At 38.8% G+C, this 24979-nt stretch overlaps 1 protein-coding gene across 2 annotated transcripts; it reads left to right on the top strand.

Moving 5' to 3' along the window:
- Nucleotides 1–5661: 5661 nt before the first annotated feature.
- NMUR2 (neuromedin U receptor 2) lies at nt 5662–23367 on the top strand. Of its 2 annotated transcripts, NM_001035048.1 has the most exon segments (4): nt 5662–6486; nt 15135–15219; nt 17680–17805; nt 22299–23367. In NM_001035048.1, coding segments are annotated over 4 exon segments (1224 nt in total). In that variant the 5' UTR covers nt 5662–5769; the 3' UTR covers nt 22595–23367.
- Nucleotides 23368–24979: the final 1612 nt, after the last annotated feature.

Here is a 24979-nt window from a genome sequence, read left to right as displayed (position 1 = left end):
TGGCAAAACCCACTACAATATTGAAAAGTAATTAGCCTCCAATTAAAATAAATAAATTTCAAAAAAAAAATCTGAAAAATAAAAACAAAAAACAAAGTCCACATGTTGAATTCCTAACCCCAGTAACCTCTCAGTGTCATCTTATTTAAAGATGAGGCCTTATAGAGGTAATCAACTTAAAATAAGGTCAACATGGTAGGCCCTAATTCAATATGACTGGTGTCCTTATAAAAGGGGGACATTTTGAGACAGAATAGGACACAGGGAAAACACCATGTGACCATCAAGACAGAGCCTAGGGTGATGTGTCTACAAGCCAATGAATGCTGAAAATTGCTGGCAAACCATCAGAAGAAGGAAAAGGCATGGGACAGATTCATTGTCACAACCCTCAGTAGGAGCCTACCCTGCCAATACCTTGATCTTGGACCTCAAGCCTCCAGAACTGGAAAACAATAAATTTCTGTTGCTGAAGTCACACAATCTGTGGTTCTCTGATACGGCAGCCCTAGAAAATTAATGTACAACCCAATAGAAATTATTTGAGGTTTGGTGAACCACTCAGTCTTTTCAACTCTGTCTTTTGTCACACAAAAGCAGCCATAGACAAAGCATAAACAAACAAATGTGGCATTCTAACAATACTTTATTTACCAAAACATGTGACAGGATGTATTTGGTCTCTGGACTGTTTTTCTGACCCTGCTATCAAGTGTTAAAGTGAAGGCATATAAAAGGTAAGAGTAGCACACAAGAAGGACACCTCACCCAGCCTGGAAATACAGGCGATGTCTTCTCATAAAATGTTCTGTATGATGCAGACATGCTAACAGAGTGAAGGGAGATGGAGGAAGAGGGAAGATGACCTCAAGGAGAAGGAACAACATACACAGAGGTCTGACGATCTTTGTGGGGGAACTGCCAGCAACATACTGTGGCAAGAGCATGTTTGTAAAGGAGACTTAGGAACTAAAGTAACAGAAGAGAAGGAAACAGATCGTGAATCACTTTATGAGTCATATTAAGGCAATGGAGACCCTAGAAGGATTTGAAGTAGAAGAGATATATGGTCATATTTGTACTTCAGAAACATTATTCTAGCTACAAGACAAGACAGGACAGGAGATGGAGCAAAGTAGAAGTGAGGGACCAGCTAGAAATCCAGTGGAGAGATGATGGTGGCCTGGAAGAGGGCAGAGGTAGTGAGAATGGAGAATGGTGGATGATATATATATATATATATACATATACGTGTGTGGGTGTGTGTGTGTATATATATATTCACATGCATATATATTTGAGATAGAAAGGTATAATGGACAGGGAAGATTTGCACGCAAATCAGATGATAGTGCGTAAACGAGAAGGTAGAGTGAGTATAACACACACCTCTCTAGCTTGGACAACTAAGCACATGGTAATTCACTCACTGAACAGAGAATATAGGAGAAGCACTTTTTAAAGGTGGAAGATGATGCATAAACTTGGTTTTAGACATGTTAGCTTTGAGGCGCACCTTAGATACCAAGAGGAGATGCTGAGTAAGCAATAGCACCTGTGCAGCACAATATGACTGTTCTCAGGTATCTTAAAGGTAAACTAATACTAACTGACATAACCTGATAAAATATTAACAGATGGCCAATCAGCCTCAGTTGAGGGACTTTAGTGACATGGTTGATCCATTGCCACTGTAATCTACTCCAAATGCTCAAAATCTTCCTCTTTATATTGACAAGCTATTGCTCTCAGTTCTCCCCCAGGAAGTGAATTAGGATAAATCAAATTCTTCTTCCATTACAAATGTACATTTTTAAATAGTTGAAGGCAGGAATAATGTCTAAGCCAGGCTTCCTCTTTCCTAGAACAGTAACTCCAAATTCCTCTACCATTTCAGTTGTCCTCAGTAAACAATGTCAACTTATTAAGTCCCTCTTTAAAAGCAGGAGTCAAGACTAGAGCCAATAATCTTGGTCTGGCCTAATTAGTGTGTAACAGAATTGATGATAACCTTCCTTGTTTTACACACTACATTTTTGTCAATGTTATCCAAGGTCATGAGCATTTCCTGACCCAAGAGGATGCCAAAGTTAAAAAATGGGAATGTTATGCCTCTTTCTAAACCAAACTTCTGTTCTCACTCCAGAGTCTATGAGAAATGTGTTCAAACTGCTCACATTTGTAACAGAAAAACTTTCTTATGAGATGGTGACAATTTTCCTAATTACTCCTTCATCAAGTATGATTGCTTCATAGACAATTTAGTTTCTACAACACCTCTTTATTTATAATCCATTTGCTGAGTACATTCTCAATATCCAGAGCACTACTAGATGTTAAAGGATGAAGAAAAGTCCCCAGAAAGATGGGACTGAGAAGCTACACCCTCATATCTGGTCTTCCTAATAGTCTTAGCACTGTGTTTTTAATGGTAGACTTTTCCATATTATCCTGGATGAAGAGAGTATCTATAAAGCTTTTTCTCCCCAGCCCCATCAATGCATAGCCCAAAAAAGAAATCAACTTTTGTTGTTTAAAGTTACTGAGAGTTTGTGTGGTTTGTTACTGCAGCATAATGTAGTCCAATTTATTAACTCAAAACTGGATGTGGAAGAAGAGCACTGCTGTAACAAAAACTCCAAAATACATGGCATTAAATAAAAACTACAGTGAACTACCAAAGAACAAATGCTAGAAAAGGTGTGGAAAAAATGGAACCTTCCTATACTGTTGGTGGGAATCTAGGTTGGTGCACTCCCTGTGGAAAATAGTATGGAGGTTCCTCAGAAAACTAAAAATAGAGTTACCATGTGATGCAGCAATCCTGCTCCTGGGCATATATCTGACCAAAATAATAATTCAAAAATATGCATGCACCCTTAAGTTCATAGCAACACTATTCACAGTAGTGAAGACATAGAAACAACCTAAATGTCCATCAACATAAAGCAGATTTGGTCCATGTATATAATGGAATACTACTCAGCCATAAAAAAGAATGAAATAATGCCATCTGCAGCAGCATGGATGCAACTAGAGATTATCATACTAAGTGAAGTAAATCAGAAAGAGAAAAACAAATACCATACGATACCACTAAAATGTGGACACGAATGAACCTATCTATGAAACAGAAACAGAATCATGGACACAGAGAACAGACTAGTGATTGCCAAGGGGGAGGAAGTTTGTGGAGGGAGGGGGTGGGAGTTTGGGGTTAGCAAATGTAAGCTTTTATATACAGAATGGATAAACAACAAGGTCCTCCTGTATAATATAGAACTATATTCAATATCCTATGATGAACCATAATATTTTAAAAAGAATATATATATATATGTATATATATATAAATAACTGAGTCACTGTGCTGAACAGCAAAATTAACACAACATTGCAAATCAACTATATTTCAATAAAAACAATTTAATGCATTGCATTAGTTTAAGGATGAGATGGTGGCAATGAGAAAGATGTTATTAGAGGCTGGAAGAATCCACAGGGGAGGCTGATAAGTTGTCCTTTAATTTATAGGTCTCTGGAACGAAAGGAGCCACATACAGATCTGATGGAGAGAAAACCATGTGTGTACATATGTCCACAATAGTACCTAGGAAGAATAAGTGCTCAATAAATATTAGCTATTGTATTTTATTGAAAGCTTTACATAGATGCCACTCGTACCCCCACATCATATCCCCTTGCCCCCCTGATTTCTACTCCTATTCAGACACAACTGTAAAAGTCTAGGAACTCTGAGTGGTACATGGTTTTCTATCCATCAGATCTGCATGTGTCTCCTCCTGTTCCAGATACCTGTAAACTAAATAACAAATTATCAGCACCCCCCCGCCATGGGTCCTTCCAGCCTCTAATAGCATCTTTGTCATTGCCCACTATCATCCCTAGACGAATGCCATGTATTTTATTTTGGCCCACAGCTACAGAGAGTAGCCCTGTGCTTGTTCAGATTTACCTCTGTTGATAGAGGTACACAGTGAATTCATTCTGCATTTCTATTTTCTTACCGGTAATATGGAAGCCTATTCAATCCATAGGCAAAAACAGTCCAGAGACATAAGGGAATGATTGCCCCCAGTAGCAACCCTTGGAAAAGGCAATGGCACCCCACTCCAGTACTCTTGCTTGGAAAATCCCATGGACGGAGGAGCCTGATAGGCTGAAGTCTATGGGTTCGTGAAGAGTCATTCACGACTATGCGACTTCACTTCCACTTTTCACTTTCATGCATTGGAGAAGGAAATGGCAACCCACTCCAGTGTTCTTGCCTGGAGAATCCCAGGGACGGTGGAGGCTGATGGGCTGCTGTCTATGGGGTCGCACAGAGTCGGACACGACTGAAGCGACTTAGCAGCAGGAGCAACCCTCCTGCTCAAAACTGTCCAAAGATTTCTCTGCGGCTTGAACAAGATCCAAAGTCCCTGCAGTTTAAATAAGATCCAAACTTATTATCAGATCCTCGAAAAATGTATATAATATTGTCCCTTCCAGTCATTTTGATCTCAACTCTCATATTCTCCTGTCCACTCATTAAGTTCCAGCTGCACTGGCCTTCTTGATGTTTTTGAAACACATCAAGCTTGTTACTGCCTGAAGACCTTTGTACTTGCTATTACTTTTTCTGGGAATACACTTCCCTTAACTCTTTTATGATTGACATTTCATCAGTCAGAACTCAGCCCAAATGATATCTGAGATAAGTCTTCTTTGACCATTCTTTATTAAAAAAAAAAAAAGAATGCCTGTAGCCTTATGTTAGTATGGTCCCTTTTCTTCATAGCACATATTATGATCTGCAACTCTATTAATTCACTCATTAGTTTGTTTGGACATTTTCAGAAATCACTACCAGAAGAAAAGTTCACATAGGCAGAGACTTCATCTTGTTTGTTCACTGATGTTTCTTCAAAGCCTAGAACACTCCTTGGTATGCAGTAAATCCTCAAGAAGTATTTATTGAATATAATAACACAACTCTCCAGTTTACAGATAAGAAAATGTGGATCTGAGAGTTTGAGTTACTTTCCCAAAGTTTTACAGAATTTCTTACAGGTGTGCCTGATTCTAAATCCTACTGCCTTTTGCTTCAACAAGTTAACTGTCAAAAGTGAAGTGTCAGACAGCAGGCAGGGCTAGGTGGTGAGCCGGTGTTGGATTCTATCACGGAGGCAATCAAAGCCAAAAAGACATACGGATCACACTTTCCCCCAAGAGCCCTGAATTTTCAATGGAACAAGATACTTGAGAAATCTATTGATCTCCCATTTTTGTTATGCTGTATAGGTGACGAGGATCAACGGAGATTTGTACTTTTCTACGCACAACCTTGCAACCTCAATTTGTATTTCCACCCAGATTCCCACAACTTTATAGAATGCACTGCTCTGAGTGCCCACACCTTACCTAATTTAGTGCCACCGTTTGTGACAGTTCTGCTTTCCCAGCTCCTTCCAATTCAGAGAAACATCTCTCCTCTCCTGCTCCCTGCTCAGGAAACCAGCACGCCCCATCCAGCTATCCTCTTACTGAACGTCTGACAAGTACATTGGCCCACAGTCCGCGAAGGGGCGGGGCTTCTGTCTCGGGGGCTCTTCAAAAGGGATCCGAGGTCTGAGCAGTTTCTATCCCTCTCCAGGCCTCCTTCCCCAAGCCTGTGCTTTCCTGCCTGCTTTCTTTTTCCTTTCTGGCTCAGCTTGGGACAGAGGCTCATTCCAGAGGAGCCTCAGGTCTTGCATTTTAATAGCAGTGATGGAAAAACATGAGAATGTTTCCTGGATGTACCAACAGGAACTGAAAGATCCTTTCAAGAAATACCTGAACAACACAGATGACTACCTAGCTTTGCTCTGCGGGCCTCGTCGCAGCCACCTCTTCCTCCCGGTGACTGCGGTGTATACTCTGATTTTTGTGGTGGGGGTCGTTGGCAATCTCCTGGTGTGCTTGGTGATTCTTCGGCACCAGACGATGAAGACCCCCACCAATTACTACCTCTTCAGCTTGGCTGTCTCCGACCTCCTAGTCTTGCTTCTCGGGATGCCCCTGGAAGTCTATGAGATGTGGCGCAACTACCCCTTCCTGTTTGGGCCGGTGGGCTGCTACTTCAAGACGGCCCTCTTCGAGACCGTGTGTTTCGCCTCCATCCTCAGCGTCACCACCGTCAGCGTGGAGCGCTATGTAGCCGTCCTCCACCCGTTCCGCGCCAAACTAAAGAGCACCCGGGGCAGGGCCCTTCGCATCCTTGGCATCGTCTGGGGCCTCTCTGTTCTCTTTTCTCTGCCCAACACCAGCATCCATGGCATCAAACTCCACTACTTTCCCAATGGGTCCATCATCCCCGGCTCTGCCACCTGTACAGTCATCAAGCCCATGTGGATCTATAATTTCATTATCCAGGTCACCTCCCTCCTCTTCTACATCCTCCCCATGACAGTCATCAGTGTCCTCTACTACCTCATGGGGCTCAAGGTGAGTATCCAAGCTGGCTGCAACCCTTAGGGCGGCGTTCCTTCTCTTTTCTCTAAGTTCTGAGAAACACTTAGAACTGGAGAAATTCAGAACTGGAAGGGACCTTAGAGAAAAACAGGGTGAACTCAGAGGGGAAACTCAGAAGTTAACAGGCTGGCTTTCAGTTGGACAGACAGTAACCACAGCTATAAACCACTTCCTTTAACTCACCTTTCATCATTCTTCCCTCTGTAACTGTGGTTCTCAAACCTAGGTATTCCTACCAATCACCTTGAAACTTTACCATGCGAACTGATGTGTGAGTCACTTCCTACAGAGAAGTCTGATTCAGTAGGTCTGGGATAGAGCTTCATTTTAAATAGCACAAGACAGCCACCCCTGGAGAGACTGTTTCATATCCTGTGGTCTCTTTCCTGCCCTCACCTGTTTTGCCTGCATTGAAATTTTCCTCTGCACCAACTTGGTCTGAATATAAAATAAACTATCCCTGTGTAGTTTATACTCCAAGACAGATATACAGTTTTAAAGTCAGACACTTCCTTGTGGTGGTTGCTTTGATCCTTTCGTGGAAATATCAGATTAAAATGCAAAAATATGGCCTGAGTGAAATCAACTGGACAAGTGGAGTTTGAAGGACAAAGAGGTAAACAGAGTGCCTAAAACAGATTAGAAGACAGTGTGAATAAGATATAGCTGGAATTAATAGAATATTATTACTTAGTTTGTAACATTTTATAATTAGAGTTTACCTTCATGTGCTCATGGTGATAAACTTCTTTCTTTCTTTTTTTCTGGATCTAAATTATCTGAAACTGTTGTTTTGTTTTTAATGAAAGGAGAAGTGAGTCTATATGATTCCTTTCCTGGTATATTCTGCATCAAAAATCACAGAGAGGAAAGCTAAACATGAGAGTTTTATACCCATTTAGGGAGGTAGTTATGTAGGAAATAGTCATGAGACCATTTAGACTCCCACGTATGAAGCTCATATATAAGATGCCTTCAGGTAATGTCTCACAATTCTCTCTTGGAATTAGTTTCTATATTTATAAAATGAGAAGTTTACATCAGATCTTATGTATTAGCACTCCTGATCACTCTAACAGTCTGTGGTTCCTTAAGAAAAGGAAAAGGGAATCTTTGAGTGGGAGCAATGTGAGTTATAAGTGAAAGGAAAACAAAACAGGCATCACATTCACATTCTATGTTGTAAGATGGCTCTGGTACCATGTATTATGTGATAATTAATATACTCCCATCTCAGTGCATCTCTGAGAAAGTTGTGTGTCAAAAATGAGTGTCCCACAGGCGGTCCTTTCGAATAAATACTGTGCCTAAAGTGAATGGTAAAGTCTAAGGAGGAAGAACAGATTTTAAGTACATAGGAATAAATCTAATCATGCAGAGAACTGTGCCAGTTTCCTCCTGGTGGACTGGCCCCTGTAATTCCAGAGACATGTGTCAAACCAGACTAGCTCACAGTCACCATATCTTTAGCAAGCCCTGTGCATCCACTGTGGGGAAAGGTCTTCTGCATGATTCCATGAGCTCTATGAGAAATATCCACCCCAAATGTACCAATACAATCTCTACTAACAGTGAACAATCACTGCTACTGCTAAGTCACTTCAGTCGTGTCTGACTCTGTGCGACCCCATAGACGGCAGCCCACCAGGCTTCCCCGTCCCTGGGATTCTCCAGGCAAGAGTACTGGAGTGGGGTGCCGTTGCCTTCTCCGGTGAACAATCACTTGTCTCAGGTAAATTTGGGGGAACTATCTAACTCTGAATAGGAAACATGTTTCCCTTTCCAAACAGTTACTTTAAGTGTCACTTTGTTGTGTCGTCATGAATCTACTGCTCCCTGGTTATCAGGAGCTAGGTGATAGATAACAGCTAAGAAACCACCCTAGTTTGCTCTGTGTATGCAGTGCAACTTATAGCATCCTATTCTCAGGAAGGGTGAGGTGTTACCCAGAGGACATTGGAAAGGAACTATCTGCTCAGAATGTCTCTTCTATAGGAATTTAAAGATTTCTAGACTGGGAGTCAAAAGTAAACCCTAATCTGTGGCATTGATCTCAAGACCTTTGCACCTTTTGCTGTATTTTTGCCAGAAACGTCCCTACCGCCCACCATCACAATCCTTTTTGCCTTTCTAACTCTCACTTGTCCTTTAAGTCATACTTTACTCACACTTACTCCAGGAAGTTCTCCCTGATTCCCTAACTGCTTGATTCCCCTGTAGGTGCTCGTGATTCCTAGTGATTTCCCATCATTGCATTCATCACAATTTATAATTCTATACTTGTGGGTTCCTTAACTTCTTCCTCTCCAACTAGACTGTAAGCTCAGTGAATGAATGAATGAGCCATTTCCTTTATTGTTGGACTTCAGCTTCTCTACCTTCAAAATAGGAGACATGGAAATATTATCTCAGAGGGCCTTTTTGATCTGAAAGATTTTAAAGAGATTTGATCAACTCTGATGAGTACTGATTCTCATGGCAAGTCTAAAGATATGATTGAGTCTGGACAAATGCCTTCAAAAGGCAGAAAACCAAGACTGATGAAATCCCAGGAGCAAGAAAGAAGGAAGGGAGCTATATGTGTGCTCAAAATTGACCACTCAGAGATTCTTCATCATTCCAGGACTCAAGTCTCCAATGAGCTGCTCTTTATGGTTCTAACATGATGGAGATGGAAAATAGTCAATCCCAGGGCAAGTCCCTTCCCATCTCCTCCATGCAGCATTAATGCTTTAACTAGAGAGGATGTATTATGAATAGTAACAGAATTCAGCCAGGGCAAACAGGACTGAACTGATTTTTTTTTTTTAACTTTACATAATTGTATTAGTTTTGCCAAATATCAAAATGAATCTGCCACAAGTATACATGTGTTCCCCATCTTGAACCCTCTTCCCTCCTCCCTCCCCATACCATCCCTCTGGGTCGTCCCAGTGCTCTAGCCCCAAGCATCCAGTATCGTGCATCGAACCTGGACTGGCAACTCGTTTCATACATGATATTTTACATGTTTCAATGCCATTCTCCCAAATCTCCCCACCCTCTCCCTCTCCCACAGAGTCCATAAGACTGTTCTATACATCAGTGTCTTTTGCTGTCTCATACACAGGGTTATTGTTACCATCTTTCTAAATTCCATATATATGCGTTAGTATACTGTATTGGTGTTTTTCTTTCTGGCTTACTTCACTCTGTATAATAGGCTCCAGTTTCATCCACCTCATTAGAACTGATTCAAATGTATTCTTTTTAATAGCTGAGTAATACTCCATTGTGTATATGTACCACAGCTTTCTTATCCATTCATCTGCTGATGGACGTCTAGGTTGCTTCCATGTCCTGGCTATTATAAACAGTGCTGCGATGAACATTGGGGTACATGTGTCTCTTTCCCTTCTGGTTTCCTCAGTGTGTATGCCCAGCAGTGGGATTGCTAGATCATAAGGCAGTTCTATTTCCAGTTTTTTAAGGAATCTCCACACTGTTCTCCATAGTGGCTGTACTAGTTTGCATTCCCACCAACAGTGTAAGAGGGTTCCCTTTTCTCCACACCCTCTCCAGCATTTATTATTTGTAGACTTTTGGATTGCAGCCATTCTGACTGGTGTGAGATGGTACTTCATTGTGGTTTTGATTTGCATTTCTCTGATAATGAGTGATGTTGAGCATCTTTTCACGTATTTGTTAGCCATCTGTATGTCTTCTTTGGAGAAATGTCTATTTAGTTCTTTGGCCCATTTTTTGATTGGGTCATTTATTTTTCTGGAGTTGAGCTGTAGGAGTTGCTTGTATATTTAACCTTAAAAGCTTCTGTACATCAAAGGAAACTATTAGCAAGGTGAAAAGACAGCCTTCAGAATGGGAGAAAATAATAGCAAATGAAGCAACTGACAAACAACTAATCTCAAAAATATACAAGCAACTCCTGATTTTTTTTTTTAATAAACAGATTTTGTTCAGATGGTGGAGATACTTACACAAAAGCTATAATTATACCTTGGTATTCTAAAGTTGGACTTCCCTGGTGGCTCAGATGGTAAAGTATCTGCCTAAAATGAGGGAGACCTGGCTTCAATCCCTGGGTTGGGAAGATCTCCTGGAGAAGGAAATGGCAACCCACTCCAGTGGCAATCCACTGGATTGGCAATCCACTCTTGCCTGGAAAATCCCATGGACAGAAGAGCCTGGTAGGCTACAGTCCATGGGGTCGCAAAGAGTCGGACACGACTGAGCGACTTCACTTTCACTATTCTAAAGTTATACAAATGAACTCACAAACTATATAAATGAATCACTGGTAAAATGATTTTAATCAGCATAAACAGTTGATCAGGATTATCTGATTGATAATCAACCCCATGTCTCCCTTCACCTTTTGTCATACATAGCTAAAAGGAGTGGAGCAGCAAGACTTCTGAACTTCCTACAGAGTGATGACAATTTTCCTCTCCTCTTTTTGTAACCTCACTTTTAAAATAAATGCTTGGGGTTGGGTGGGAATAATTAATAGGTAAATATATACTTTGTTAAACATCTGAAGGGAAATGAAATTAGTCAACAAGAAATAATGCAGCATTTAATATTGGCTAAACAAATTGTTTGGATTCTATTCTGCTATGTTAACCCCTTCAAATTCTGTTGAAACCACGTGTAACATGTATAAATAGTCTGTTTCTTATTCTTCTTCTAGTTGAATAGTTGTGTCACTGTAGCCTAAGAAAGCCAAAATGTAAGTAATGATTAATACAGCCATGCATTTTCTTTTCAGTGCAAACTACACTCCAAAAGAAGCCTTTTCCTAAAAGGATTGTGCGAGCCATTTGCCAGCTGTTTGATTTAAGGAAACTGTTCCCTGGAGTAGAAAAATTTCTAATGAGAACTGTTGAATGCACCCAGAGAAGTGGCTAATAGGTCTTAATAATCTTTCATTGTTCTTGATTATAGACTGGAATCAAATAATGGAATAACTATCTTGTAATAAGGACAAATGTTTTAAATGGTATGAAATAATCAGAAACTTTAGTAGATTTAATTGAAGGTGAGTTAGAAAGATTAGTTTGATTTATTGCTCTAACCTTAAACACAAGTCTTTCTCTTCTCAGTGTATCTGGATCCTTATTTGTGTCAACACAAGTACAGCATGTGGGTGAGTGGTACCATGAGAAGAATCTCTAGAAGGGACTCCATAATACAGATGAGTGGGCCCACAGCTATAAATAAATATTTCATGAAAAATTTATTATGCCTTTTGAGTAAACTCAGGACAATAATCAGATTCACAATATATGATTTTTTTTTCTTTTGGCCACACCACATGGCTTGCAGGATCTCAGATCCCTGACCCTGGCCACAGCAGTGAAAGCCCAAGAATCCTAACCACAAGGCCACTAGGGAACTCCCAGAATCACAATATATAATTTACTGAGTATCATTTGCCAGCCAGTGAGTTAAGAACTCTACCTGCATTGTTTTCTTTTACTCTTATATTCCTAGGAAGCCCTTATTCTTATATAAATAACATCTTATCATCTTTAGTTCCTTCTCATTTATTCCTAATAATTTCACAATATTTCCCCCTATTTCTTTCCAAGTTCTAGATGACTGCAAAAGGTCAAATCTGATGGAAGCTTAGTCCCCTAATTTCTGAAGACAAAGGAATATGTAAAGAACACCAATATATTCAAGATGGCCAGGTTTATTAATCATCCATGCAGATACTTCAGGGCAGTGCAGCGTGGAGAGCTACCTGACTTTGAGGAGCATATCTGTCTTTAGGATATTGATTTGTTGAACTTTGGAGGCAACTTTTAATGTTCCTTTCTTCCAAGTCTTATTTAATTTTAAATACCTTCTCTAAAATATTTTGTAAAAACAGCATCTAGCCCAGGAAGGTCACTGATTCTTATAGAAGTCTAAGTCTGTTCCATTGTTCCACAGACCACACTAATTTTTTTTAGCTGGAACTGAAATATGTCTCCTTATAGCTCAATCAATTGATCCTAATATACACAGGTTATAAAATGGGTTGAATTTTCCTCACATTGATGGCCTCCTCAGTTTGTCAGGACTTTCCACACAGTGAAGAGGCAACTCCAACTCAATCTGATTAAATACAAGATGGAACATAGACCTGAAACATCTAGAGGGAGAGCTGGCTCTTGGGGAAGATTAATCTAGTAAGACACACAGTGACAGCAAGGATCTAGCTTTATTTCTGTTTCTTTGCTCTTCTGTCTGTGGTGTTGGTTTCAACCTCGAAATCTGCATAGCAGCCCATTGGTGGCTCCAAGCACATTCCTCATGGTGAGGAGGAAAAAAACAAACAAGCAAACAACGCTCCCTGGCAGTTCCAATAAAAGAGTAAGAAAGTATCTGAAATCTCATTGGTCTCAATCATCCAACCACTCTGACTGAAGGATGACAGCTAAATTATACAGGGACTAAACATAGTTCTGGGATTTTCCTGGTGGCTCAGTGGTAAAGAACCTGTCTACCAATGCAGGAGACATGGGTCTTATCCCTGGAGAAATGGTCACCCAATTCAGTATTCTTGCTGGGAAATCCCATGGACAGAGGAGCCTGGCAGGCTACAGTCTATGGGGTTGCAAAAGGGTCTAACATGACTGAGCAACAACAACAACAAAAACAAATCTGTATCTGGAGATGGGATCATTCAGATTCCTATTAATGACTATGAACTGGAGAATGAATAAATTCCCTAAAGGAAAATCAGGGCACTATTTTTAAGAGAAGGGAGAATAAGCACTATACTATCTTCTAGATATTTGATAGTAGTTTATTATGAGTCCTTAAAGCTTCTTTTATCTGGCTGAACATCCCCACAAACTTGAAATACATAAAGAGAAAAAAAAATTCACAACTAGACGAATGATGTAGATCTTCAGTGCTATTGAATTTCAGAGGAAGAAGGTGATAATGGTCTACAGTTGCCATAAAAGCCTCCAAGGAGTAGGTGGCACTTAACTGGTTGAGAGAGGCTGTATGTACAGGAAATGTTAATATTTGAAATTATCAGATGCTACTTTACAGATCACCATATCTGCCAGTAAGGAGAAATTATTTTAACATCTAAATTCAGAAACATATGAACCTTTATGGATAGTATTTGTAAAATAGAGTTTTCCAAATTGTGCTTCTCAAGATGGTACCAGGTATTCCACTGAAAAGGGTTGGGAAGGGTATTTTTTAGTCTAAGAAACATTATCCCCTGAGAGGATAGGAGATGTGGGATGTGGAAGGTGGAGGTGGAGGAAAGATGATACACTGTCTCCCATGAAGATGAGTTATACTCATTAGCATTTGAGGCTCAAAGAAGATCCATAATAAAGACTATAAAGATCATGAAGCAGAAATAATACCTGTTTCTGTTTTCTACTGCCTATCCATCTCATAGATGTCTAATAATTATATAATAAATGAATGAATCAATGGAAAAGCCTAACTTTTTAACTTTAGGAAATTTTTTCCCATGGAATGTCTATTAATAAACTACAAAACAATGGTTTTACAGAATGCTGTTTGCATCGCTTCAGTCGTGTCCGACTCTGTGCGACCCCAGAGACGGCAGCCCACCAGGCTCCCCCGTCCCTGGGATTCTCCAGGCAAGAACACTGGAGTGGGTTGCCATTTCCTTCTCCAATGCATGAAAGTGAAACGTGAAAGTGAAGTCGCTCAGTCGTGTCCGACTCTAGCGACCCCATGGACTGCAGCCTACCAGGCTCCTCCGTCCATGGGATTTTCCAGGCAAAAGTACTGGAGTGGGGTGCCATTGCCTTCTCCGTTTACAGAATAGCATAGGTTAAATGAAAGTGAAAGTGTTAGTCACTCAGTCGTGCCCGGCTCTTACAAATCCCATGGACTGTAGTCCACCAGGCTTCTCTGTCCTTAGAATTTTCTAGGTAAGAATACTGGAGTGCATTGCCATTCTCTTCTCCAGGGGATCTTCCCGACCCAGGGATTAAACCCAGGTCACCTGCATTGCAAGCAGATTCTTTACCATCTGAGCCACCAGAGAAGCCCATAGGACAAATGGTTGCCTGTAACTTGGCCCCATCTATACAGTTGAGTTAGGTGACCTGAGTCCAGTTCCACCTCCAACTTACTGTTAAACATTTAGCTAATTCTTACATTTCTCTGGGGCTTCCCTGGTAGCTCAGCTGGTAAAGAATCCACCTGCAATGCAGGAGACCCCAATTCGATTCCTCGGTCAGGAATATTCTCTAGAGAAGGAAGGGATAGGCTGCTCACTCCAGTATTCTTGGGCTGCCCTGGTGGCTCAGACACTAAAGAATGCACCTGCAATTCGGGAGACCTGGGTTCCATCCCTGGATGGGAAGATCCCCTGGAGAAGGAATAGGCTACCCACTCCAGTATTTTGGCCTGGAGAATTCCATGGACAGAGAAGCCTGGCAGGCTACAGTCCATGGTGTTGTAAAGAGTCAGACATGACTGACTGACTTTCACTTTAACTTTACATTTCTCTTAGGTTTTTTTTTTTTTTTTTAACTTGCAAAATGAGTGTTAGACTCACACTTCTTAGATCTTAATAGGAGGAAAAACTGTTTCCCTTTCTTTATATCTCTTTGCATTTTCCCTTGCAGCTGAAGAAAGACCAACACCTTGAGGCAGATAAAGTGACCGCAAATATTCAAAGACCATCCAGAAAATCAGTCACTAAAATGCTGTGTGAGTCCTCTATTTTGTAATTGTATGTTTGTTAAAGGAAAGCAGTTATATTTGGTATGATTAAGTGTTGCTGGTATCAGATCAAAATTCTCTTCAAGCACAATATCATGTCCTGTTCTTCCATGGCTTACTCAAGCATCTGCTGCTGCTGCTGCTGCTAAGTTGCTTCAGTCGTGTCCGACTCTGTGCGACCCCATAGACGGCAGCCCACCAGGCTCCACCGTCCCTGGGATTCTCCAGGCAAGAACAATGGAGTGGGTTGCCATTTCCTTCTCCAATGCATGAAAGTGAAAAGTGAAAGTGAAGTTGCTCAGTCATGTCCGACTCTTAGCGACCCCATGGACTGCAGCCTATCAGGCTCCTCCGTCCATGGGATTTTCCAAGCAAAAGTACTGGAGTGGGGTGCCATTGCCTTCTCTGACTCAAGCTTCTAGGGCCTGCCTATTTTGTTCTGTTTTAAAGACCTCAGAACAACACACTAAACTGCATCCATTATAATACACTCTGTTCAGTTTTTGGAAATCATATCCACTCTCAGAGCCTTCAAATATCTCTTTTCCCTTTTAAAATGAGGAGGTGGTTCTTAACCTATTTTTTATTATGAGTTTCTTTAAAAGTATTATGGAAATAGTGAATTTTCCACTCAGAAAACACATAAATGAGCATCCATCAAATGTTTGATAGTCCATTTCAGAGGATCACAAAACCCTCTGATACCAAGCTTGGTCTTCATGAAATCTTTTATTTCCAGAATAAGAACAGCTGGTTAAGAATATTCTAAGCAGTCATTCCTCCTATGACATTGCATGATTTTATATAAACAGTACACTCTTTTATATAGATAAGATTTTAAAACAAAATCTAAGCACTGATCCACACTCGAATGTTATAAAAATACAAGATCCAGCACTAGTCTAACAAGATACTGATCAATTAGAGAAAGGAGGTTTGTGATACACTTTCCAACTCAAAATGTGAGATTTGGAAGAAAAAAAAAATCTTCCAGGATAATATGCATATGAAACATTCATTGCAACTATGTGATATATATGAACAACAACAAAACCTGTGAGGTCAATAAAATATGTCTTTTCAGCTCTACTAATCATCTTCTTGGAAATTTTTTACCACGTGTTAGCACCTGATCTTCTCTACCAAGCAATCTAGTCCCTTCAGTATTTCTCTCCCTTCCTTTATGAACATAATCTTTCACTAAGAGACTTGAAGTGTACTCACATTAAAGTTACAATGATAAAATACACTGTGAACCCTTTGCCTTTTGCAAGCAGAGGGTTTAATTTTAACAGGAATTTAAATTTTTAATTAGAGGAAATTATAGACAGTAGTAAGCAGATTAGGGACATTTTATTCAAGGCTAAATTCAGAAGAATCTCCCAAACAGTCCTGAAACCACATAAAGCAGGCAGATCACTTACTCTGAGTATGTTTAGTGCCAATGGGAGACATATGTACTGTTTACTATGAAACACATCAAACGTGCTCATGAGTTCAGAGAACTGTAAAAGTGAACACCAAAGTACCCACCATCCAGCTTTAAAAGTTATCAATGCATAGCTAATCTTGCTTCCTCTACATGTCTATCTCTCCGTTAGCCCCTACAAGATTATTTTGAAGTAGATCTCAAAAGAAAAGGAAGGAAAAGTATTTTACAACTCCAGGAGAGAAGAAAAAACATACATATTTATATTCGTGCGGATTAAATGCCCTATAGAGAAACTCTGGTAGCACCAATCTCTGTCTGGGGAACTGAAAATAAGAAACTAGAAGGTGCAACTTCCTGTGAATCTGTAATGATTTAAAAATAAAAAGTAAAAACAAACATAAAGCAACTGGAAGGAATTCTGTGCCCTAGTAATTTATAATAGACACATCCCCATTCCAATCCAGAGATGCTTATAGTATGTTTATGGTTGTTCAATCTTTCTCTTTTCCCTGACTTCTTGCAGAATTTTAAATGATTAAAATCATAAAAGCTTCTATTTTTTCTAGAATAACAATATAAATTCATACTGCACTTCATAGTTTATTAATCTATAACTTCAAAGAACACGGACTTGCTTGAGCACAATCATTTTACTTATATATCCAGTTTGTGTGGTTACAACAGTCTACTGGCAATAATTTATATTCCACAGTAGAATGTTTTCTGGACTTTGAATACATTCAATACTATTTTAATACCTTAAAGGAAACTTACATTATACAAGAAATCTTGTACAATCATTTGGGAAACTGATTCTCAATACAGAACTTCTACACAGAATATAATTCATTCTTATGTTTACATATTCTGTGTAGAAGTTCTGTAGGATCTAGTGACCTTTAGGAAGTATAACTTAACAAAGATGAAGGGCAAATGCTAGCAGGAACTCAGAAGGAGTTGTATACCTCTTCTTGCTTTGACTGCCTTCTACTCTCCCCTTCATCCTCCTTTTCCAGTTGTCTTGGTCTTAGTGTTTGCTATCTGCTGGGCCCCATTCCACATTGATCGGCTCTTCTTCAGCTTTGTGGAGGAGTGGACCGAACCCCTGGCTGCTGTGTTCAATCTCATCCATGTGGTGTCAGGTAAAATTGTAGATCCTTTGGGTGCATCACAAGTGTTCAGGTAGCTGCAGGTTTTTCATCTTGCTTAGAGCAAGTAGGTTCTATCTGTATATGCCAATTTATCATAGAGATTTGCCACGCATATGTCACGTATATGCCACGTATATGCCACGCATATATATATATATATAATGAAGACATTTGATTTTTATTGTATTTGTATATATGTATATTTGTATTTTGTATTTATATTGTATATTTATTTGTATACAAATACATGTATACATGTATATGTATATTTTGTATTATATATACATATATATGTATATATATACATGTATATATGTATATATATGTATGTATATATGTATATATATGTATGTATATATATGTATGTATATATGTATATGTATATATATGTGTGTATATATATGTATATATATGTATATATATACATATATATATGTATACATGTATATATATGTGTATATATATACATATATATATGTATATATACGTGTATATATATATACACATATATATACATATACATATATATGTATACACATATATATACAATATGTATAAATACATGTATACATATATACATATACATATATATGTGTATATACATATGTATATATGTGTGTATATATATACATGTATATATGTATATATACATGTATATATACATGTATATATACATGTATATATATATTTTGTATTTATATTATATATTTGTATACAAATACATGTATACACGTATACAAATACATGTATACATGTATTTGTATACAAATACAATTTATATTGTATTTGTATATATTGTATTTGTATATATGTATATTTGTATTTGTATATATGCCACGCATATGTATATATGCCACAATATATATTGTATTGTATATATGCCACGCATATGCCACATATATGCCACGCATATATATATATATATATGTATATATATATATAATGAAGACATTTGATTTTTATTGTATTTATTAAATATTTAAATATTATTAGGCATTAAATATTGATTAAATAGGTTACTGGCTCAAAAGAAATATACCATATTACTACTTTAGACACTATTTTATGAAAACCCTCAACTCTAAATATGATGTCACAGCAGGAAAATGGTCTAAGGAATGATTCCTTTGGTTTTTCTGCCAGTGGCCATGGGATTTATTTGGTTCTTATTTATTAAACATCCGTGTCCCTGAAACCCACTATTGTCTTCAGCAAGTGTTACATCCTCCTGAAAGCCAGCCAAAGGGCATTCATGGGGCATCATGTTCTGCTTTTAGGCCACTTTAATGCTGCTCATTAAGGACATCATACACTATGTTGGAGAGTGATGGAAAGGTTGCTGAATCAGAGGGCCTGGATTTGCATCTCAGTACCTTTAATATTCTTAGCTATAAGCAAAACATGGATTCCTTCTTTCCCAAGTTTCCTCAACTATAATATGGCAATAATGCCTGTTCTATACACACCACAGGCTGATGCACACTAAGTCACTTCAGTCATGTCCGACTCTTTGTGACCCCATGGACTGTAGCCTTTCAGGCTCCTCCGTCCATGGAATTTTCCAGATAAGAAAACTGGAGTGGGTTGCCATTTCCTACTCCAGGGTATCTTCCCGATCTAGGGATCTAACTGCATGTCTTACATTTCCTGCCTTGACAGGTGGGTTCTTAACCACTAGCGCCACCTGGAAAGCCCACAGGCTGATGGTGAGAAGCAAGTAAAATAATAGCTATTAAAGAACTTTTTAAACTATAGTATATCTTTCTATGACTATCACAAATTGTAAAGTAAACATTATCATCAACATTTTATTGTTAAAGAAACAGTTCTACAAATAAGAAATGACTTGTCCAAAGGTAGTGGGCAAATAGTAAAAATTAAGATTCAGGCTTGAGTCACCTAACTTCAAGTTCAGGGTTCCTTCCTCTTGAATGGAGCAAAGGATGGCCCCCACGTCTTTCGTTCTCAGTTAGTGTAACTGTTAGCCTTAAGTTCAGACCGCTTTTATCCCTCTACCTCTGCTAGTCACTGGCTGGTTCTACAAGCTCTTTTTCAAAGACAAAGACGTCATTATGGAGGAAGGATAAGAGCAATTTGTAAAAATTAAAGTCCAGATATGCATAGAGCAATAACATTCATATGTATACTTAATACCATATATATTATCTGTTTTCTACCACCATTTTTTTTTTTTATTCAGCAGGGCTTGTGTAAAGCTTATACCTAGACATTAGGACCTTCCTCTGTGTTAAACTATTTATTATTCTGGACAATATCTCAAAAATGTTTATAGCTCTGATCTTTGTGGTTTGTCTGAGAAGTGGAAGTGTTTAAATAATATACACACTACTATATATATAATAGATAACTAATAAAAGACCTACTGTGTACCACAAGGATTCTATTAAATACTCTGTATAGGTGTATATGGGAATAGAATTTTTTAAAAAGGATATATGTATATGCATAATTGATTCACTTTGCTGTATACCTGAAACCAACACAACATTGTAAATCAACTATACTTCAATAAAAAAAGTGTTTTAAATAAGATAAATTATTCTTTAAAAAAATTGGAAAATACACAAGATCACATGAAGCTTCACTAGTTGATTACACTTCTCCAGAGGCATCAAGAAAACTATTTTAAGATTCCCAAGCTATGTCATTTACAACACAATAACATTTTCTTATTAAGACATAATTTTTCCCTCCCCAACCCTACCAACCAGATGATATCTAAACCTCTTAAATGCTATGCCCAAAACGCCCCCAACTTGCCTTCTGACCCTCAGATTATAGTATTTTCAATTCATAAGCCATATACTTTCCAAGTTGGTGAATTAGGGGTTTCTGCACGTCCTGCATTATTCTTGCACAATAAGTGTTCCCGTCTCAGTACACTGGTGCATGCTGTGCCTTCTACCTCTCTTCCACTCCTCTCTTGAGACCCCCTTCTCTCTTCCCCAATGTCTCCTACCCATTTCATGGTCTGGTTAGACTCCAGTCACCCCCATTATTATGGAGATGATTTGTCATGATTATTAGTGTTCTTGTGCTTAATGTGAATTTCCATAACATGACTGTTAGTATCACATATTTTGCTCTTGTCTTAACAGATATTGTTAGGTATCATCCTCTTGTTAATTACTGAAATCAGGCATAAATCTTATCTCTGTAATACTGTTCTAGATCCTTGGAGAACAAAGTCTAAATCCACTACCTTCCAGTGGGCCTCAAAGTCACATAATAAAAGTTCAATCAGTATTTCTTTATTGAACAAATTAACAGTGTACAGAAATGCACCCCCCACCCCTACAGGTCCACAGACATTCCTTCCTGGGTTTCCTAGATAGTGGTAAACAATTTCCTGCAATGCAGGAAACCTGGGTTAGACCTCTGGGTCAGGAAGATCCTATGGAGGAGGGCATGGCAACCCACTCCAGTATTTTTGCCTGGGAAATCCCATGGACAGGGGAGACTGGCGGGCTGTAGTCCATATGGTCGCAAAAGAGTCAGACAGGACTTTGCAACTAAACAACATTTCTCTGTGCCCAATTCTGTCCACAGGCAAATGGCTCTGTATGTGTCCTGAACTATACAAATGAGAATGACAATGAATGTGTTGAGGATAGCATCTATCATTTGTATCTTCTGTGGATAGTACCTCAACTTTATCCTCACAATAATCCAGGGAGGTGGGTTAAAATGGTGTTATCATCTCCATTTTACAAAGAACAAGAAATTGAAGTGCCAGTTCTGTCCAGGGTCACAGAATAAGCAAGGGCCAAGATCAGAAACTTAAGTCCTCTGATTCTTCAGGCTCCATGGGCCTTGAGGAAATAAAATAGGATATGGTAACAAATGAAAAGTGTGTATCAACCAAGAAAATGGCAATGTGTAAGGCATTTGGTGGAGAAAACAAATGGAAAACAATACAAGAATTCATTAAGGTTGGAAATAAGGTGGGAAGAGACATCAAGGGGAAGGAATTGGCAGGAAAAGGACACTGGGGAATGCTTCTTTGAAGAGCTATTTGGCATCATAAGGAGTCTTAACAGAGATTATGCCTTGACTGATTTACTATTCCTCCATTACTTGCAGTTTCAAATGATAGACTGAAGCATAAGATAAAAACATCTCTTTCTTCTGATACTTAAGCATCTCTCATTAATGCTATGGGAACATGTTCTTTAATTAAACAAGTGGGGATCAAAGGAAGTTGCTGAACATCTCAGAGAGATCCCATTCCAGCTTAAATTTTTCCGAGACTCTTTAATCTTTCTAGGTTTGGTTCCTAAAGTACACAGGTGGTAGATCTGTTCAGAGCATTTTGTATTCTCAATTAGAGTCTTGTATGTACTATCACTTCCAAAAGAGGCAATCAAAGGGATGTGAGGCCTTTATTAAATATTTATGCTTCTCCGTGTAGTGCCTCCCCCTCAGTTTTTCCTCAGCCTGTCTCTTAATCCTCTGCGTTCCAGGTGTCTTCTTCTACCTGAGCTCAGCGGTCAACCCCATTATCTACAACCTGCTCTCTCACCGCTTCCAAGCAGCATTCCGGACTGTGATCCCCCCTTCCTGCCAACAGCAGCACTCCCATAACCACTCACCGGGGCCGTCTATGCAGCGGAACATCTTCCTGACAGAGTGCCACCTTGTGGAGCTGACTGAGGACGTAGCTCCCCAGTTCCCTCGTCAGCTGTCCGTCCTTAGCTCGCAGCTCCCCACAGCCCTCTGTACTGGACAGGTGCCAAGAAAGGAGCTCGCAAAGAGCTGACATCCGTGTGGTTCTGTATTCTGGAGGGGTGGGGGGATGTCCCATAATTTACGCCTTCTTATATGATATGAAGGAGGTAAAATGAATCTTGGAACTTACATATCCAATTCTAGTTTTTTCCCCAACAAATGTGAAAATTGCTACTTAAATCTTGATTTAAAACCCAGAACCTCTTGATTTTTAGTTAGCATTCCACTGTCTTAACTGCTTCATGCCCTTCACTAGTTCATGCAAAGAGCATGACTAACACGTCATAGCACCTATACATTGAGTCATTCTCACAATTGGGAATGATTTGTCTTGCTATTCACACTCTGAGTCAGGCTGGCATTCTTACAACCAGTGGTCCCTATGAGCCACAGAGGGAGACATGGAAATGCTGTTAATGTAATTTGAGGGGCCCATACCAGCTCTTCCACGGCAATCTGTCTACCCTGCTTCATACTGTTCAATTACAATGTGATTCCTTGCAGTCTGAAGCCTTTGAGTTAAAGAGTCCTGATAACATAAGAATGCTCTTCAGAATTATTATTATTCCCACCATTCTATTAATGATCCGCAAGTCATTATCAGTCATTCCTCACCAGGGATGAAATCAGATACAAGTTCTACTTGGAGAAGAATGGGAAGAAAGAGAATATGGTGGAAGGTCCAAAGAGTCAACCTACACTACTTATTTGTTTTCATCATTTGGTCTAGACCTGGATTTCTATTAACTTGTGTCATAAATAAATGTATGTCTACTGTCTAATAAAAAGGACAAGTCAACTGATTACTACTGGTCTCAAACTCACGACTTTTCCTACTCAATCCTTCATTGTCTCTATAGCCCTCATCACTCCTACAGTGGCCGCCATTGCATCGTCACAACTACTACACACTTCTACTCAAGTTCAATTACTTGCTCTTATGAAGTCACACCCCAGTTTCCCCAGCTGCATATGTTTGCTTACAGAATGCTCTCTATACCTCCAATCTTCATCAGATGTGATCCTACCCATTCTTCAATATCTAGCTCATTGTGTTACCTCTTCCATAAAGCCTTGCTTGATTTATTCAAATAAGAGTATAATCTGACTTTTCTATCAGTTTATGTATCTTAAGCGTTTCCTTCAGCCTGCTTTGTATTTCCATGATTTATATTCTTGCTTTGCTAGAATGTAGATTTGTCAAAGACATGAAGTATCCTGTGTTCCTTTTTGCTGTTACTGGAGTCCTGACAATATATCAGTCACAATAAATACGTAGTAAATAAGTTGACCTCACATTCCGACATACTGAGCCAAAAAATCGCTCCACGGGAAACCATGTTAAAGAGCTGAAAGACCAAGATTCTGTTTCTGACAGGGACATCTGACCTTCAGTTGGCCATTTAATCAGCTGTGATTATAATGGCATGCCTGCTGTGTCTGCAGTGTGAGAAGACTCTTCTCTGCCCCAGGCCTTACTGAGGCTGAAACAAGCAAGCTCCAGCTTTTAGTCTGAATTTTCCCCAAGTTGAACAGACCATTCTACTAATAAATGAGGATATTGGTCTCTGACATTATTTTCTAACTGAACAGTCATCTTCAAAGTAATTCAATATATTTTTTAAATCTCTTAGCTAATTACAAGCCAACTTTAATGAATCTGAATTCTTAGTGATGCTTTATGTTGGTGAGCAAAAATTCTCTGGACATTTAAGGATTAAGTTGAAAAGACTCAACAAAAGAAAAACCTCAAAAACCGGACAATTGCGTTTCTTTCTTGACTTTTGAAGGTCTAATACAATTACTGTCTTTAACATCAACTCCAAAAGAAACAATACTAAAACTGAAGCTAGTAATCTGGTTGTTTGATTAAAACTTTAGTCTCTTTTTTAAAATCCTCATTTTCCTTTCTTCTCTTAAAGATGTAAAAATCAAAAAATGATTATTAATTCTTTCATTCAACAAATTTTCAGAACCCATTAGGTAATGGGCATTGTGGCATCACCTCACCTTTAAATTATTTATCTAGTAGAAGAAATGATTTTTTTTTGAAAATCATTACACAGTTGTTTAAATCTAATTGTGAAGTGTGCCACAAAATCCAAATATAAGCACTGTGGGACTATATATAAAAAAACAGTGTTTGATCAAGTCAGAGAGCAATAGGTTTAACTAAACATAACACTAAAAAAGGAGGGAAAAGTGTTAAGGCTTTGTCTATAGAGACATACATACATATGCACATATATACATACAGGAAGCTTATATTTCCTATAATATAAGGAATATTTCCTTCAATAAAAGTTGAAGTCCTAGAGTTACCTTATATAATAGTTGACACAAAATTAGTAGAATAAAGGGAGAAACTAAAACTTAAATTGTTCAGTGTTACTCAGTAGTGCACCTCATCATCTCT

Source organism: Bos taurus, chromosome 7 (assembly GCF_002263795.3).
Source record: "Bos taurus isolate L1 Dominette 01449 registration number 42190680 breed Hereford chromosome 7, ARS-UCD2.0, whole genome shotgun sequence".
Classification (NCBI taxonomy): domain Eukaryota; kingdom Metazoa; phylum Chordata; class Mammalia; order Artiodactyla; family Bovidae; genus Bos; species Bos taurus.
Note: the sequence above shows the minus strand (reverse complement) of the source record. Positions and strands in the feature narration are given on the sequence as shown.